We start from the raw sequence: 18,877 nt of genomic DNA, 5'->3' as shown, positions 1-18,877 counted from the left end.
TTAGCTCAGTGGTACCACCACCTGTCTCGCAAGTGCAAGGTCCCTAGTTCGATCCCCCGTACCAAAACAAAAAAATTATAATGACCATCTTAGAACTGTTGTGAAAATTAAGGTATTGTGTAAAGTTCCGTGTAGGGATTGACTTATGAAGTACTATGGTGACAATTGTGGTGATTCCCAGGACCTGAAGAACTCAGGGTAATTACAAACAATGGGCTAAAAGAGAGAAGCCAAGGGGGTGTGACCAGGAAGAAACAGCTGACAGGTAATACTTAAGTAGTTTTACAACAGTAACAGACCTGGAGTTGACGGGAAGCAGAGGGTTAAAACTGAGTATGGGTCTACCAGGATTCAGAACTTGTCTTCTAAGTCTGAATGTTAAACCAAACCGGTGTTTGGAATGAAGAAAGGGTTTAGAACATAGATATCGGATATCTGTGAAAGTCTATAGACCAAGTCAGAAGCACACTAAAAATTCAGAGCAGATGAAGGTGTAGTCTACCCTCGGAGCTGTGGTCAGTTATATGGATGGTGAGGTGTCAGTATGTTCTGGATTCTTTTGTTCTCCAAAGGAGATCAATATTGCACCCCCTCCAGGGTTTCTGAGCCTTGGCACTTCCTCCTTTTTTTTCTTTTTCTTTTTCTTTTTTTTTTTTTTTAACGATAGTTGCAGCAGGATTAGATCTTAAATAATTAAGTAGCAGGACAAAGTTATATCTACATCTACAGATGTAGATACACACGCAAATATACGTATATACATCTATATGTGTGTGTAAATTTTTACAAATTTATAAGCCTTTATAAACCATTACCATGATCAAGCTACAGAAATACTTCTATCATTCTAAAACATCTTCTCTTCTTCCTCTTTGGAGTCAGTCTTCTTCACCCACTGCAGCCTTGGGCAACCACTGATTTCTGTTTGTCACCATAGATTAGATTTTTCTTTTCTAGACTTTCATATGAATGGAATCATACAGTATTTACTCTTTTTGTTTCTGGATTCTTTTACTTGATATAGTAACTTTTCAGATTTATCCAATATGTTCCCCTTTTTGCTGAATACTATCCCATTGAATGTGTACATCATAATTTGTTACTGCATTCATTATTTGTGCATGTTTTTTGTTTTGTTTTTTAAGACAGAATTTTGCTGTGTAGTTCAGGCTGGCCTTGAACTCACTGTGTAGTCCAGACTGGCCTTGAATTTTCAGCAATCTTCCTGCCTCTGCCTCCCAAGTCCTGGGATTGCTGCTGTGCACCACCAAGCCTGGCCTATTTGTGTATGTTTTGTAATAAATTATAAATTTAAAAATTCATCATATTAAGTGGTCAGCTCAATAACATTAACTACATTCACAATTTTGTGCATGCACACCATCACATTTTTAAAAATGTAATGAATGTACACTCATTTGTTTGCGGAGGTAACACTCATATGAAAGTTTCAAGCATTTCAAGAGTGTTCTATAAATGTCAATTAGATATGGTTGGTATATTGTATTAAATCCTATTTCTTCTGTCTAGTTGTTCTATTCATTATTAAGAGGGGGCTACTGAAGTCTCCAAATATTATTGTTGGTTTTCCTTCAGTTCTGTTTATATATTTTTTTTTCTGTTTATATATTTTGATGGACCATCATTGGATGTGTCAATATTTATAATTATTGGGGCCAGGGATTTAGCTCAGTGGTTCTGGCGCCTGCCTCACAAGCGCAAGTTCCCAAGTTCGATCCCGGGTACAAAAAAAAAAAGAAATTTATATATATAATTATTATTTCTTCCTGCTGTGTTGAGCCTCTTATTAATTAATATATAATGTCCTTCTTGTCTTGTAATCTTTTGGGGAGGGGAAGAGGAGGAAAGGGAGATGAAAAAAGGAATTAAGATGTATTGTATACATATACCAACTCCACACAAGGAATGTAAACATTATGTACTGCAAAAGTACCAATTAAAAAAATGTTTTAAGAGTAAAAGAAGAATTGGGGATGTAGCTCAATGAGAAAGTCCCAGGTTCAATCTTAGTACTACCACCACCACCCCCTGGCCAAAGAAGAATAAAATCTATCGATTAGATAATTTAAAAATCTATTTTGTCTGATTTGCATGAAATTTTTTACCTATCCTTTCACTTTCAATCTGTTTGTGTCTTTGCTTCTAAAGTAGCTCAGTGGTTCCGGCGCCTGCCTCACAAGCACAAGGTCCCAGGTTCGATCCTCAGTGCCCCTAAATAAATAAATAAATAAATAAAGTAAATTTCTTGTAGACAGTCAGTTAATTGTTCTACTGAGGATTTTTCAGATTTACAGAAATTGCATTTCCTGGTACAAAAGCGATACACATTCTGTAGAGAATACTTTGTACTTTGTATTTTGAAATTTGATCTTCGCTTGGGGTAGCAATATACAGATGATGCTCTCTGGTGGTGCTGGGCAGTGCCCATGATCTGTAACTTCTCATCAGCCATGTGGTCACAAGGTTAAACAACTGATATTCTACAGTGTACTGTGTTGCCAGCAGGGTTTTTTGGGGGGACAGGGGGATGCAAGTATCCAGTAAAATTATGTGAGATATGCAATATAGTACTTCATTATAAAACAAACAGGGTTAGATGGTAAGAGGGACACTAGGACCAAAACTTAGGGACATGGGCAATGAATTGCCTGTTCCCTTCACAGCACAGTTCTGTTATTTCCAAATCAAGAGATTAAATATGCCTGTGAATCAAGCATCCTCATCTCTAAAATAGAAAAAAATGTATTGTCTAATAAGAGTTACAAAGAAAATTAAATGAGGTTATGTTGGTTAAAAACAAAATCTCTTTAAGATCTGCAACAACTGAAAGTGTAAGAGGGTCTTGTGGCTAACCAATGAGAACCATAGACCTATGGAAAGGAAGGCCACAAAAAATATTATCCATTTGTTGAACACTGTATCTTTACTTGGTATTATGTTAGGCTATTAACATATTTTGTTTCATTTCATCTTTATTATAGCCCCTTGATATATGTGTACTTTAACCTCATTTTCACACGGGGAAATTTAGAGGCTAAGAACTTAGGCAAATTAGTTAAGAATCATCTGTATAACACTTGAGCCCTGGAGACTGTTGATATAATTCACTGCCATAATCACCTATCTGTCTACCCCCATAGGGTAAGGTCTCAGAAAAGGTAATCTTTGAAATCTTTGTAAAATTAAATGACACTTAACCACAATGTAGTACCTATAACTAAATTAAAGTGCTTACTTACTGTTCTCTGTAATGGTTTTTCAAGAGCAAGGACCAGTACGTGTAAGAAATATAAGAAGGGTAGTCTGGATTGAGTAGAGAAGTTGACAAGATTTGACAAACTTACGTACTTTTTCTGAAAGCTGATGTGTCTTACTGAGACCTGAGGATAAATATTCAGTTAAAAGCCAGCAAATTGTGACTGTTTTGAATGTTATTTTCTAAGACCTCCTACCCAGCCAGTCAGCACTCTGCAGAGTCCACCATTGCAGAAGTGATGAAGTGGTCTGCACTCTGACAAAAGTCTCAGAAATGGATTGCTGGGCTCATGCAGAATACAACTAGGGTAATTCATTTCTTCTTATCACAATGCAGTTTCTCAAAGAATAAAATCTTTCCTAATTAAAGGAGTTCACCTGATTTAGCCCCTTTCAGAGATTTACACATTGACCACATAGCAGACACTAATATATGGACAGTCACTTAAAAAAACTGATTCTGTTATCTTCTACTACCTTCTGTGAATGTCTGTTTCAGAGAGCAGAATTTTTTGTTTAGTAATTTATGCTCTGTTTACCTTTTTACTCTTCTCCAGCCACCCTCATCCCAGTGCTATTTCAAGATTCTGTTTGGGGATCAAAATATGTTTCAGAAAAAGCATTGTTTGTCTATTTGACAAATACTAATTATCTGGGCACTTGAATATACCGTAATGAATAAAACAAATAGACATAGTCACTCATGAAATTTATAATTGAATGGACATTAAATAATCACATCAATACTGTATGTAAAGTTGCTATTTTAAACAATACTATGAGGACTGGGGATTTAGTTCAGTGGTTCCACCGCCTGCTTCGAAAGCACAAGGTCCCGGATTTGATCCCTGGTACCAAAAAAATAAAAAATAAAAGGTACTATGAACAGTAGCACATGGTGTCATTAAAGAGTATATTGGGAGGGTTGACCCAGGGGGTTGGGAGGCATGAGTTCAGCTGGTGACTAATGAAAGGATCAACTAAACACATGGATACAGGTATCTGGAGTTTAGAAAAGAAATATGGGCAGAAAGATCTGGGCAACTTGTGAATTGAATGTAGGTAGGTAGTTAATTGAAATCATTGATAATTTAGGGTAGATAATTTAGGGAGAAAATATATAGTGATAAAAGAGAGTCTAAGACTTAAGCTTGGAGAAATGCCAGTATTTGATGAATAGCTAGGGTAAGGAGCATGTCAAAGAAGGCAGAGAAATAGGAAAACTGAGAGGAGGGTATTGAATATTTCAAGAGGATAGAGTATCTCAAGGAGTATCAAACACATCCCATTCATTCCTTACAAGGAAGACCCTACATGTTCTGCTCCTTTCTCACTTCTTGGACCTCATCCCTTACAGTCAGTCATCCCACCATCAGACTACTCTTGTTTTCTATGCATGTCAGCATCTTTCTTATCTCACAGTCTAGATGCTTGGTGTTCCCTTTGCTTGCATGTCTTTTTCAGTTTATCTCCTCGGAGAGTGGTAGCCAACTCTCTAGCCCCTTCAGCCAGGATTGGTGTCAGATTCCATCATACTTTGAATTTCATTATGCAATTAAGATTAAATTTTGCTTGATTTCATGATAGCAGCCATTCTTTCTGGAGTGAAGTGGAATCTCAGCATTGTTTTCATTTGCATCTCTCGAATGACCAGTGATGTTGAACATTTTTTCATGTATTTATTTGCTATTTCTACTTCTTTGTCTGAGAAATGTCTGTTCATTTCAGATGCCTATTTTCGGATTGGGTCTTTAAATTTGGGAGGTCTGATCTTTTTAAGTTCTTTATAGATTTGAGATAGTAGACCTTTGTCTGAGGAAGAGCAGGTGAGGAATGGAGGGGTTGAAGGGAGGGCTGGGCAAGGGTGAAAAATAAGAACCAAGACAGACTATGTAAAGGTGCAAATTTCCAATGATGAATGTCATTATATTGTATACCTAAAATGTAAAAAAAAAAAAAAAGATTAAATTTTGCTTGGTCTTCAAATTCAGTTCCAAATAAAATATTAAGGACATGTTAAAGAAAATGAATTTTGCAGAAGTGTTTGGCAATAATGGTAAAAGGGAATTGCTAGATTTTAGAATGTATCCTCCCTAAGGCACACTGACAGCAATAGTTGAAATGGTGAGGGCTACTTGTCTCTTCTCACACTGTGGCACTGTGGCAGGTCCCTGCCATCTGAGTGAGCGGACTCTCCTCTGTCCTACTTAGAGCACTTGGGGATATCACAGTGTTGAAAGAGATGACACTGTCCCTTGGATGTAGCATGCAGTCTGCTGGACTGTGAGGGAGGCACAGTCATGAAGAGAGCAAGTAGGGCGCCCATTCGGTGTGGTCTGTGCACAGAGAAATCCAGGGGATAGGTGCTGGGGTGAGGGGCACAGCAGTGCTCACAGCAGTACTAGCTTTTCATCTGGTTTTATATTTTGTGTTAGGAATGGCCTTGTTGTCAGATTTCATTTCAAATGTTGGTTAGTTAGTTAGTTGTTAGTTTAAGCCTTGCTGCAAATGACTTTCATGTCTTTTATACCTTCCATCCAGCGCATTGCAAGACAGAGGAGCAGGAGAAAACTGAAAAGGAGGCGCCTGGAGTCAAATCGTAGGTGTATAGAAGTAATGAGTGACAAATACTAGTGAAGTAGATCCTCATTTTCTGATTATGAGCGAACCACATGGCAAAGACTGTTATAATTAAGACTGTGTGAGAGTTCGTTTCAGTTCATTGAACTTTTACTGACCTGACAATGGAGAAGTTACAGGGGAAGGTGGAGGAAAAGTTGCTGATCAGTCTTTACCAGGCTAAAGAACAGCAAAATAGGAAGTTTAGCTCTTAAATTTCAGTTCCAGAAAGAATAAATGGCCAGGCAGTTAGTGACCATGTTGTGGTGGCACATGCTTGTTATCCCAGCACATGGGAGGCTGAGGCAGGAAGATCGAAAACTGCTTTCTGGGCATCTTAGTGAAACAGTATCTCAAAATAAAAACAAAAATGGGCTGGGAATGTAGCTCAGTGGTAGAGTGCTCCTGGTTCAGTCCCCAGTATCAAAACAAATTAAAAAACAATCCCCATGCAAGAGAGAAAGTAACCTTTATATAGAACCTTATGTTTTGTAATTTTACTTTTCATTTTTCAAAGAGCCATTTTTGTAGCTACGGTATCTTGATTGATGTGTGTTGGATGTTCTTTTGTTATCTTAAACATCAATCCCAAGCGCATGGACTTTCCTTATATAGCTCTCCTCTCTCCATGATTTGGCACAAGAATGATTTTTAATGCTGAGCATTTTGTTTTCTGCTCTCTTCTCGCAGCAGTACTAGCCTTTCACCTGGTTTTGTATTTTATTTTAGGAATGGCCTTGTCAGATTTCATTTCAAATGTTGGTTAGTGTAAGCCTTTCTGCAAATGACTTTCATGTCTGTGAACTCAGAAAAAAGAAGAGATCAGCATAAATTAAAATAGAAGCAATTTCACTTGAATTTAGAAACAAAATTATTATAAAAAATACTAGAGATAAGTGCCAAGCTGCCCCATCCTCCACCCCTGAAAGAATTTGAAGACCAGAGAGGCTAAATTGCCTGCTAAAAGTTACAGAATATTGGTGGGAATCTATCATTCTCATTATTTTCATGAAGACAGCATATTCTAGAGAGCTCTAATTTTAGCATAATCTATTCATAAGGAAAGGAAAAATGCCAGAATACCCTAGTTATCTTTGAGAAGAGAGAATGTACTACAAATGTTTGCCTCTGCCTTTCTGAATTTGTAAATGTGCACTTAATGCACATGGTCAAGGCTGTGAGCGTTAGAGTAGATCTGGATTTGAATCTGGCCTCTACCGCTAACTAAACTATGACTCTGTGACTTTTGGGAAAGCTTGTTAACCTTTTGAACTTCTGTTTCTCATTCTGGATAATAGCGGTAGTAATACATTCTTTGAGTCAGTTATAAAGGAGTTAGCTGTAAGGTTCCTACATTTAATGCTTCGCCTGTCAGGATCACTTCCTATTGTAGCCACTATCACTACTACTACTATTGCTGCTGTAATAGAACACTGGACACTGATGTAGGGTTGGTAGTATTAGATGGTTTAAACTGTCCTCTAACCACTTACCAGTCCAATTTAAATACAGGATAACCAAAATTTGCATATTTTTTCATTAATTTTTATAAGATAATACAATAAGAAATAAAACAACAATTTTATCAAATTTATTCAATAATTTTTCTGTGTATGGTATATCTTAAGACATTCAATGTACAACACAACATTACAATCTGGACAGAGTATCTGGTCTCTTTCTGAATTCTTTTTGCATTATCATCTTTCTTTGAACACCACACTTTACACTGTCATTTTAACCTTTCGTTTTTTTTCATGAGTGGTATAATTTCAATAAAATGTCGCCTCACTAAACGTAACAGTGAAGACGTTGATGATGGACATCATGGTTGGCATTTCATTATCCCATATTTTTCAATTATTTGGTGTATTAGACTTAATCTAAATTGTAAATGACTTTGTGAACCCCCTTGTTCTGAATAAATAGCACACAGATTGCATATTACTTGATCCAGAAGGTATATACATTTTTTTTTCAATTTTTTGGTACCAGGGATCAAACTTGGGACCTTGCACTTGCAAGGCAGGCACAGCCCCACTAAGCTAAATCCCTGGCCCCTATAATAATAATATTTTATAATAATATTTTTCTTCTTGCTTTTTGATTACAGGATAGTTTGTTAGATGTTGGTCAACTCTGTCAACACCACTCATAGAATTATTATAATCAGTGACCACTATTGGAACTTTTTTAGTTTTGTTTCTTCTTTCAAGTTCTGTTGAAATGGCACTCGGCGGGCAGGCAGACCAAGGAAGAGAGCGGCACTCAGAGAACTGAAGGGAAAGCCAGGTTTATTCGCTAGCTAGGGGCCCAGTGGATGTCACCTTCCAGAGTCTGAGCCCCATTTCTCCGTTTGTTCTCACATTTATCTGTTCTTCAGGCAGGGCGGGGGAGTGAGCAAAATTTTACAGAAGAAGAACTTAGCAAAGGGTAGGGAGGTGGAGGTAAATGTTGTTTTTACAGTTTATCTTTAAGACATAGGGAGGTAGGCAGCTGTGTTTCAGCAGTTCATCTTCCAGGAACAGTGACCTTCGTGGGTTTAGCAGGAGGGGCAAGCCTTAGACTGTCAGCCTTGAGACTGGCAGTTTCTGGCAAGCTTTGAGACTATCACTCTCTGCTCTGTCTTTTGTTTTTTCCATTTCACTGTCACTTTTGTATTATGAACAGTCGACAATAAAGAGACATCTTTTTTGCCTTTCCACTTCATAACATAGACTTTTCCTCTCTGATGTTAACATCTCTCCCTTTTTCAGTTTTTTCTTTGGCAGATCTTTTGACACTTCCTTCCTATTCAGTCTCAGTGTCCCAAATGTGTCTGTTTTGTATTGTAAAAGAATATCACTGAGTTCTGGAAAAGTATAAAAATTATATTTAATGTACTTACAATAAGAGTTTTCATAGATTGTAGCACAAAATTATAGGTTATTTTTCACAAATAAAATAAGCACGAATTAATAAAAGAAAATAACCAGAACTTATTTTTAGATTTCACTAAAAACAGTATCAAAGGTGAATACAAGGGCCAGGGATTTAGCTCAGAGGTGCCACATCTGCCTTACAAGCACAAGGTACTGAGTTTGATCCCTGGTACCAGGAAAAAAAGAAAAAAAAAAAGGTGAATACAACATTCTAAATAAAAAGTATGCAAAAAATAATTGATACAAGATAAACAGACATAGGAGTGTATCTCATGCAAATAAGAATTGACTGGTTGAAATGATGCCTGCCCTAGTGACATAAAAAATAGTCAATACGTAAATAAACACTCTGCCTGGGTGATGCTTGGAGTAAACTGTAAATGGTTAAAGACTGGATGCCAAATGAAGCAGTTTTTAACATAACTTCCACCTTTTCCTTCTGTTAATCTAGAAGCACCATGGTCATCAAGTAATTTGCAGCCTTCAAAGTAAATTTCAACTCTGCTACAGATGTGTTTATGCCCTGGAAAATTTCAATAAAATGTCCTTTAATGTTAGTTAACATTTGTAATATACAATTTCTTGTGATGCAGTACTAGAAAGAAAAGGATTTTATTTGTTTTTTGGTTTGTTTTGTTTTTGTTTTAAGACAGCATCTCACTATGTAGTTTAGGTTAGCTCACTACGTAGCTCAGCCTAGCCTCAAAGTCACTGCAATCCTCCTGTTTTAGCCTCTTGAGTGCTGGAGAAAAGTCATTTTAAAATTTAGATATACTGTTGCCCCACCCTACCTAGAGATGGCATAGTCACAGTGGAAACTCAGGACCTTGTACTCTTGAATTTATTGTTTGGGATAGAACTAAATTGTTTCACACATTTTAGGTACCTATTTTAGTGACACATTTTCAGTACTGAGTAACTGCCTCAGTAAGATGTATCTGAGGATTTTTCTATATTTGTAATGTTGCTGTTTGTGAGGATGTGCTTTTTCAGTTGACGACTGAGGAAGCCTGTCATCATCATTAGTACTCATTCAGCATGAGCACCTGTTTCATCTAGGCACTAGAGATGCAAACATGAATAAAACATGATTCCTGTTCTGGAAAATTTCATAGATTATTGGGCCAGAAGATACTTTAAAACACAATCACGTTTCAAAGTGATAATTTATATGTTCATATATAATAAATACATAAAATGTTATAGTAATACACTGAAAGAGCCAATAAATTTGGAGGTATGTGATAAGTTGTCAAAGAAAAAATGACATTTGAACCAAGTTTTGAAGGTTGGGTGGGAATTTGCTCTTCAGGGAGGAGCAGGGAATAGGATAGGAACAGCCTATGAAGAGACCAGAAGTCACAGGGGTATGCAAGGTAAGGACAGTGTCTTCAAAGTAGCTGGAGAAAAAGGATACATGAGAGAAATTTGAATTGAAATTAGAAGTTTTAGTTTTATCCTTTTGGTAGTGATGAATCATTGAAGGTTTTTAAATTAGATTTGATATAATCAGATTTGAGTTTGAAAACTCATAGTAGCTGGGGGCCAGAGAAAGACAAATGGTAGATGCTAGTGAAAAAGCTATTACTGTACTTTCCAAGCAAAAGACAAGGATTTTATGAGACAGGGTCTTTTTTTTTTTTTGTACTGGGGATCGAACTTGGGACCTTGCGCTTGCGAGGCAGGCGCCAGAACCACTGAGCTAAACCCCCGGCTCATGACAAGGATTTTATATTGATAGCAGCTGAGTAAGGTAAGCGAAATGTCATTAGATTAGAGAGAGTTTCCCAGTGTGTAAGCAATTAAGTTTTGTGATTAATAGGATATCGCACATTGTGGACAGTGGGGTTTGTGATGCTTGGCTTAGCCCTGAGTGGATTAACTGAAATTAACAAAACTGGGGGAAATGTAAAAAAGAAAAGCAGTACTGTTTGGTTTTTGTTTCAGGGATTGGGACAAGACTTTCCATTTTGTACAGATTAGATTCAATCTTTTCAGGAACATTCTAGTAAGCAAAGCTGGATATGAATCCCAGGAGAAAAATGACTGTAGTAATATTTTTTTAGTTCCCAGTGCTTATTTTTCCATGAAAACCTGAGGTTCTCAGGAGTTAACTGATTATAGTCTTAGGAAGGTAGCTATAAAACCAAAACAAATTCCTAAGCTTCTTACCAACTGAAATGGCCTTATTGAAAAAAAAAAAAAATCTCTTGGTTTCTACTATAATTGTTTTACTGTTCTATTTCCCATAGTATCTTTAAGAAAAAAAAAACTAGTATATAAAAAATTCTTCTATTTTCTGCACTGTGTTTATTAGGGTTCCCAAAGTAATTTGGCTGACAGACAAATGAGTGTTTAAGATTATAGCTAAGGATCCTCAAATGCCTTTCTTTGTTGTTGCAAAAAACAAAATTTAAGATTAAGTCCTCTAGAATACTCATTATTTCAGGTGTGCTTGATCTAAACTTGTTACCCTGCTTAACTATGAGGAATGTTCAAGAATGAAGATACAGTGTTTACTTCTTTGCAGGAATGTGAAAGTAACTGTCCCCCTACACTGCGCCCCCTTTGGATTTTGGGCTGTAGTCCTTTATGAAATTCAGAGGATAGACAGTTCTTTAAAATCTGCCTCACACCCGAATTTCAGGGTCAACTGAAAGACATAGGTGGTTGTGAAGGCCTTGTGTAGGCTTGTAATAATATAAATTACATAGCTGACATTCTCTTTTCATATTTTTTAAAATAAATGAGTACACCTTATCCACATGAAATTCTAGTTTTCACTGTAATTATGTGGATTCTCTGTGTGATTTCTTGGGTGGTGATATTTTTTCCTTTACTTTCTTCTTGATTGCTCTGAAATGTAGTTGCCTGCTTCTTAGGCAGCTGCAGTAGAGTGCACCCAGAAGTTGTTATTGCTATATTTAGAAAACCATAGGGTTTGTAAAGCAGTTTCAGATTCCTTTGGATAAAATGGTTTCTATAAATGTATCTTTTTAATGAAACTATTATTATCACCCATTAGAGAAATAGAGCAGCTAATATGTGTGGGTTTGTGGACGTGACAGAGTCACAAAACTTTTTTACTTATGAGCTCACTGTAAGGCCGGGCATAAAGTGGTAGCTTACCTGCTTAGCATGTGCAAAGCCCTAGATTCCGTCCCCAGTACCATAAAAAAGAAAAGAAAAAAAACCTCACAAGGTATTTTAAATACTTAAAATTAATCATATGAATCTTACTTTGATACTCTTACTCTTGCATTACAGAGCTTTTACTCAGGTGTTTACTTTTGGTCCAACATTCCGAGCTGAGAATTCTCAAAGCCGGAGACACCTGGCAGAGTTTTATATGGTAGAAGCAGAGATTTGTTTTGCTGAGAACCTTCAAAATCTCATGCAGGTAAGTACACAGTATTAAAATTTCATTTATCTGTGACATTAAAATGCCTCTGTGTATATTTTCACCCTGGGCATTGTGTATTACAGGTATTCTTAGGATGAAGATAGAGAATGATTTAATTTAATAAATATTTACTGAGTGCCTTCAGTGTAATAGTTGAACATATAAGTCAGGTTTAAGTTTAATCCTAGCTTTGCTATTAGCTTTGCTTTGCAGTTGCTTAACTTTCAAGATCTTGTCTTCCTCCACTGCAAAAGGAGAATAATTGAACTTATTTTATCAAGTTACTATGAAAAGTAAATTAATGTATATCATATAAAAATCCTAGTTTGAGGCCTGGAATATCAGCAGGCTTAGTAAATACTAACCCTTAATTTTTCTAGATAAATAAAAGATCATATAAATTTCTATAATATATAAACATCTGTAAAGTTGTTTTAGAAAGCATCCACAGGAGCTGTCATGATTCATTTTGGGGAATAAGACATAAAGCTAGAGAGATAGCAATCAGATCATTAAATAACAGCTATTTAAAGGCCATGTTAAGAAGTTTAAACTTTATGCAAAAAGTTCTCCAAAAGGTATAAGAGAAAAAGTTCAAAGTTGGAAGAGACTTTGTCAGAATTGTATAGATTTTTGTGATATAATCTCTTTAAAAAAAAAAAATTTGTGTGATCTAGCCAGTTTTGTCCCAACATTGTTTTAAATGTTTATTAATATATGCTTGTAGTACCTAATGATTAAATTCATCATGGAGAGCTGGTACGTGTACATAAAACATCTTTTTTTAATCCCTCTTCCCTCTCCCCCTACTTCCTCAACTCCCCATCTGTTTGTCCCCTTCCCTTTTGCAAAAGAGCTATCTTCCCATTTCCTAGTCTCTCTTTTATTTTGCTTTTTTTATTTGCTTATATTCTGGCTTTCTCGTATAAGAGAAACTCAATATTCAAGCCTGTGTGTCTGATTTAATTCACTTAAACATTCTGATTCTCAACATGCATCCTTTTTCCCATGGATAACTCAAGTTTATCCTTCTTTATGTCCATGTAGTATGTATTTCATTATATTTAAATACCACATTTTCTTTCTTCATTCATCTGTTCATGGACATATAGGCTACTTCCCAGATTTAGCTATTATGAATTGTGCTGCTATAAACATGGGTGCTCATATATCACTGTAATGTGATGTCTTTAATTCTTTTGGGAAGATATGTAGAAGGGGAATAGCTGGGTCAAGTAGAATTTCTATTTTTAGTTCTTTAAGGAATGTCCATACTAATTTCTATAATTGTGATATTAGTTTACATTCCTACCAGTGTAGAAGGGCTCTTTCCACCCACCCCAACCGTGGCAGCATTTGTTATTTGATTTTTTGTTGATAGCTGTTCTTTCTGAAATAAGAGGGAATCTCACTTTTTATTTAATTTGCATTTATCTGGTGGCCAATGATGTTGAACGTTTTTTTCATGTATTTATTGGCTACTTGTATTTTTTTCTGATAAGTGTCTATTCATTTGAATTGTCCATTTTTTTAGTAGTTTTTTTTTTCATTTTAGGAGGTCTAATTTTTTTTTTTACTTCTTTTTATGTTCTAGATATTAGTCCTCTGTCTGAGGAGTAGCTGGCACAATTTTTTTCCATTCTCTAGATTGTTTCTTCACACTGTTGGTTTTTTCTTTTGCTGTGCAGAAGCTTTGTAAATTGATACAATCCCATTTGTTGATTTTTGATGTTATTTTTTATGCAATTGTGGTTCTGTTCAGAAGGTCCCTGCCTGTGCTAATGTCAAGAATTTCATCTATTTTATCTTCCTGCAGATTAAGTGTTTCTGTTTTAATATTTAGATCATTGGTCCATTTTTATGTTAATTTAGTACATAGTAAGAGATATGGATCTAAATTCAGTCTTCAGCATGTGGCTAGCCAATTTTCCCAGCACCATTTGTTGAACAGGCTGTCTTTGCTCTAGTGTATGTTTTTGGTCCTTTTGCCAAAGAAAAGATGGGTGAATGTGCCTGAGGTTGTTTCTGCATCCTCTGTTCTATTCCACTGATCCACATGTATGTTTTTGTGTCAGTGTCCTGCTAGGGTTTTTTGTTTGTTTTGTTTTGTTTTATCACTGTAGCTTTGAAACATAACTTGAACTCTGAGGTTGTGATACCTCTTGCTTTGCTCTTATTTCCCAGAATTGCCTTTGCTATTCTGAGTTTCTTCTGGTTCCATATGAACTTTGAGATTGTTTTCTCTAGTTCTGTGAGGAATGCTGTTGGTATTTTGATTGGATTTGAATTAAATCTGTGTATCAGTTTTGAAAGTATGGCTCTTTTGACAGTATTGGCGCAGAACCAGGTACAAGGGATAACTTGCCAGTTTCTAAAGTCCTCTTTGATCTTTTCCAGAGTACTGTACTTTTCATTAAAGAGGTCTTTTACTTCCTTTGTTAGGTTAAGTCCTAAGTATTTAATTTTTCTTGCAGCTATTGCACATGGTATTTTATTCCTAATTTTTTTGTCAGTGGGTTTATTGTTGGTGTATAGGAATGCTGTTGATTTTGTATACTGCTACCTGGCTAAATTTATTAGTTGTTGGAGTCTTTTGGTGAAATTTTTTGTGTCTTCTATGTAAAAGATCATGTCATCTGTGAATAAGGATAGTTTGACTTCTTCCTTTCCTATATACTTCTCAACAGAAATAAAATATATGTGTAGGAAAGGAAGAAGTCAAACTATTCTTATTCACAGATGACAAATTTTGAATACTATATTGAACAGTAGTAGTAATTGTGGATATCTTTGCTTTGTTCCTGACTTTTTTTTTTTTTGGTACTGGGGATCGAACTTGGGACCTTGTGCTTGTGTGGCAGGCAGCGGAACTACTGAGCTACATCCCCGGTGCCTTGTTCCTGATTTTAGAGGGAAAATCTTTCCATTTTTCTCCCACTTAATATGTTGGCAGTAGGTTTGTCATAAATTACTTTTATCAGATTTAGATAAGATCCTTGTATACCCATTTCCTTTGGATTTCTTTTTTATCATAAAGGGATTTTGGATTTTGTCAAAGACTTTCTGCATCTATTGAGTTAATCACGTGATTTTTGTCCTTCTATTTATGTGATATATTACATTTAATGAGTTGTGTATGTTGAGCCATCCTTGCATCCCTGGTATGAAACCTAGTTGGTCATGATGTATGACCTTTTTATTGATTTGTTGCATTCTGTTCACTTGTATTTTGTTGAGGATTTTTGTGTCTGTATTCATTAAAGAGATTGACCTATGGTATTCTTTTTTAGTTGAGGCCTTGCTGATTTTGAAATGGAGGTAATGCTAACTTCCAGGAATGAGTTTGGGAGTACTCCTTCCCTTTTAATTTCATTAAAAAATTTAAAGAGTATTGGTGTTAGATCTTCCCTTAATGTTCTTGTAAAATTCAGCGGTGAGTCCATCAGATCCTGGGATTTTTGATCCAATGATGTACTCTGGCATGGAATGGCATTGCTAACTACATGCCTTGCCTCTCTCCCAAGATCCAACCACCTCCATTAATTGGGGATGGGGGGGTTGCAGTATAATTGGCCCAGCACCCACCCTCTTCTCCAGAAATGAACCACAATATTGTTGATGACACAAAGACAAACCAGGGGCAGGGATTTAGCTCAGTGGCACTGTGCCTGCCTCGCCAAGCGCAAGGTCCTGATTTTGATCCACAGTATCAAAAATAAATCTGGACAAAGACATACCAGATATTGGCATATAATAAAAACTAATAACAACTATGCCACCATGTCAATAGCAATGAAATCAGTAATAGTAATAAAGTCAGAGCTCAGCCACGCTGTGCCTGCCTGGCCAGCACAAGGTCCTGAGTTAGATTCCCCGTACTGGGAAGAAAAACATAGAGTCAAAGACAAAGTGGCTATGTACATACCGTAAGAGCCAATAAAAACTACTATTATACCACCCTTAACAATAGAAAAGAGATCTGTAATTAATAAAGGTACAAAAACAAACCAAGTATAATATATATATAATAAATATCTACTAAATGGAACAACTATACTACTGTTGACAGTAGAAGAGAATTCAACAATAATCTAAATATCTAAAGATTAATAAGACTTAATAGCCATACTAATAAAGATGGAGGGGGTGAGATGGAGGGAGAAAATGAAAGAAGTAAAATTTGAAAAATAAAAGCAAGATGAGAGAGGAGATAAAGGATCTTACTACACAGTAAAAGAATAATTAATAGAACTCGATCAAAAGTAATAGAAAAGAACAAGAAAAAAAATATAAAAACCAAAATAAAGAAAAACCCCCAAGCCCCCAGAACACAATGAAGAAAAAGATATGAGTCCAAAAATATTACTATGTTTTTGAATGAGTAGTTTCTTTCCAGGATCTGCAGTACTGGAATATTCCAGACATGGTGGAGTGATATTGAGTCACTATTAAGACCTATTTTGTTTCCTCATGCACAGTTTTGTGTGCAAATGCTGAATCCTGCCCTGCCTTTCCTGCTGGGCATGGTCAGTCAGTGGTGTCTGCCTTACAGTTTCTATGTCCCTCCATGTGCCCTAAGTCATTGCTTTCTCTCTCTAGCTTTACAATGTGTTCGGTTTGTGAGGTGCCCCCTGCTCCAGAGGCTCCTATGTCCATATACCCCAGGCTGTGGCAACCATCCAAGCTGAGATATATCCCTGATCACATTGACAGATGAGGATATCAAACAGACACTGAGCTTTATGTTGAATGTAGGAAGTGAGGTGGGGGAGTCAAGCAACCTGCTGGACTTAATGCTAACTCCAGAAATATAAATGACCAGCATGGCTTCTCAACTCAGAGAGCAGGACCTCTGTGTCTTTCCCAGCCTGAATTTAGACTTCTCAAAGGGTTTGTCTATCTTGTACCCTCTCCATGACTGTCTCTTGTGGCCATCTCTCACCCCCAGTCACTGTGGTAGAGTGACCCCAGAAACCCTGAAGTGTATGTAGTTCTGTAGGTCAGTCTAAAACAATTAACCCCTTCTCAAAATGGCTCCCAATTAAACTCTTTCAAAACATGGCAAGTGCTGTACCTGATTTCTTCCCCAACTCTAGCCACATAAAGGGAGTTACTTTCAGAGCAAAATCAAAGCTATTTTTTTCAATTTACAATAACCCTGGGCTTTTCTTGGGGCCAGCACAGCCAACCCAGTCCGTTGTCTCTTCTTGGAGTTGACCTTCTCTTCCTGGAGCTGTTGACCTTCTCTGGGCTTACCTTGTTAGCAGAGATAGGCCCCCTCCTTCCCCAAGAGCCATGATTAGCTTTCCACACTGCTTTGTTCTTTTCTCTGTGTTGTGCTCCATTTCTCCAGCTTCTTTGTAGTTTCTAGTTTTCTTGTCAGCTTTCTCCTAATTTCTGGAGATCTTTTTTCTTCAGCTAGCTATTGTTTTCTAAGTGTCTTGATTATAGATCCCAGAGAGGCTTTATTTTGCTTCTGGTCTTTACTCTCATGTTTAATTTCCCAGAGTTATATTTTAGAACTCTCTAGCAGCAGTATGAAAAATGATCTTGAGGGTGATAAAAATAGGGACAGTGGGAGGCCTTACTAGGAGGCCATGGACATAATCCAGATAGAGCACATAATCCCTTGAGTTTGGTACACCAGGATTTGATTTTTAGTGCTACAGCTTGCTTACTATATGATCTTAAACAAGGGACTTCCATTTCTCTGGGCCTCAATTTCCTCATTAATAAAATGGAAATAATTATTTTTTATTCAGAAGATGAGAAGATTTGGCAAATGAGATATGTATAAGGCATTTAGCATATTTCATTGCACTGAGTAATTACCCAGAAATAGATATGTTTACAGAGGCCTTAGCTTACTCGGTGAGGAACTTTGGAGCTGGAATGGATTCTTCACAGTTGTCCTATACAAAAGCAAGGGGATATGCTTTTATTGTTCTCCCCCTGTCTCCCTTCCCAATCTAGCATTTATTGGACAGGGCTAGTCCTGAAAGAGACAATTCCTGCAAAGGGGCTTAAGTCTAAACGATTAGCATTTAGCATTCCCAGGTTCTCATATAGGTTATTTGCCCTTAAAGGGGCATCCTGGCCACATACTGTAGTGTCCTCTTACATATTCAGTTAACACCTTACATTAATTACTCCAAATCAGCATCCCCCATGGGATATTTTTTATTATCTCTGCTAGGGAGTATGTAGGGGAGAGGGGAGAGTAATTGCTACCTGCATTTAGTAGGAAAAGGCAGGGGTGTTATTCAGCATCCTACAAATCACAGCTCTGCCTCTCCCAAAAAGAATTATCTGGCCCAAAATGTCAGTAGTGCCTCTGAAGAATAACCATGCTCTAGAATGTAGGGATTTAGGGCTTTAGCCTCACAAGGTATCAGTGTGCATTCCTTAAGCACCTTTCATTTGAGCCCATTGCCTATCATTCTTCATTCAGGCAGTGAGACTGTTATAAGGAGTGGAGCCACAGTTTTTCCTATTTTGCCTCCACTCTGTCTCTATTTCTCTATCATACCAAAAGGAAAGCTTACAAAGATAATGCATAAGTTATTTTAGAATTTATAAACAGATAAAAAATCGGGCCAGGGATTTAGCTCAGTGGTTCCGGCACCTGCTTTGCAAACGCAATGTCCCGAGTTCAATC

At 36.8% G+C, this 18,877-nt stretch overlaps 1 protein-coding gene across 9 annotated transcripts in view; it reads left to right on the top strand.

Annotated features, from left to right (window-relative positions):
- Nars2 (asparaginyl-tRNA synthetase 2, mitochondrial) overlaps positions 1 to 18,877 on the top strand; it is a 145,972-nt gene that overhangs the window by 72,562 nt on the left and 54,533 nt on the right. For all 9 annotated transcript variants that reach the window (XM_021248245.2, XM_087212015.1, XM_087212012.1 and 6 more), the window contains one exon: positions 12,084 to 12,216. In XM_021248245.2, coding sequence (XP_021103904.1) covers positions 12,084 to 12,216 — 133 coding nt within the window. The remainder of the gene's footprint in view (positions 1 to 12,083; positions 12,217 to 18,877) is intronic.

This window comes from Heterocephalus glaber, unplaced genomic scaffold, assembly GCF_053883595.1.
Source record: "Heterocephalus glaber isolate CG9 unplaced genomic scaffold, H.glaber_assembly_v1.0 deba00001428, whole genome shotgun sequence".
NCBI lineage: Eukaryota > Metazoa > Chordata > Mammalia > Rodentia > Bathyergidae > Heterocephalus > Heterocephalus glaber.
The sequence above is the reverse complement of the archived record's forward strand: the minus strand, read 5'-3'. Positions and strand labels throughout refer to the sequence as shown.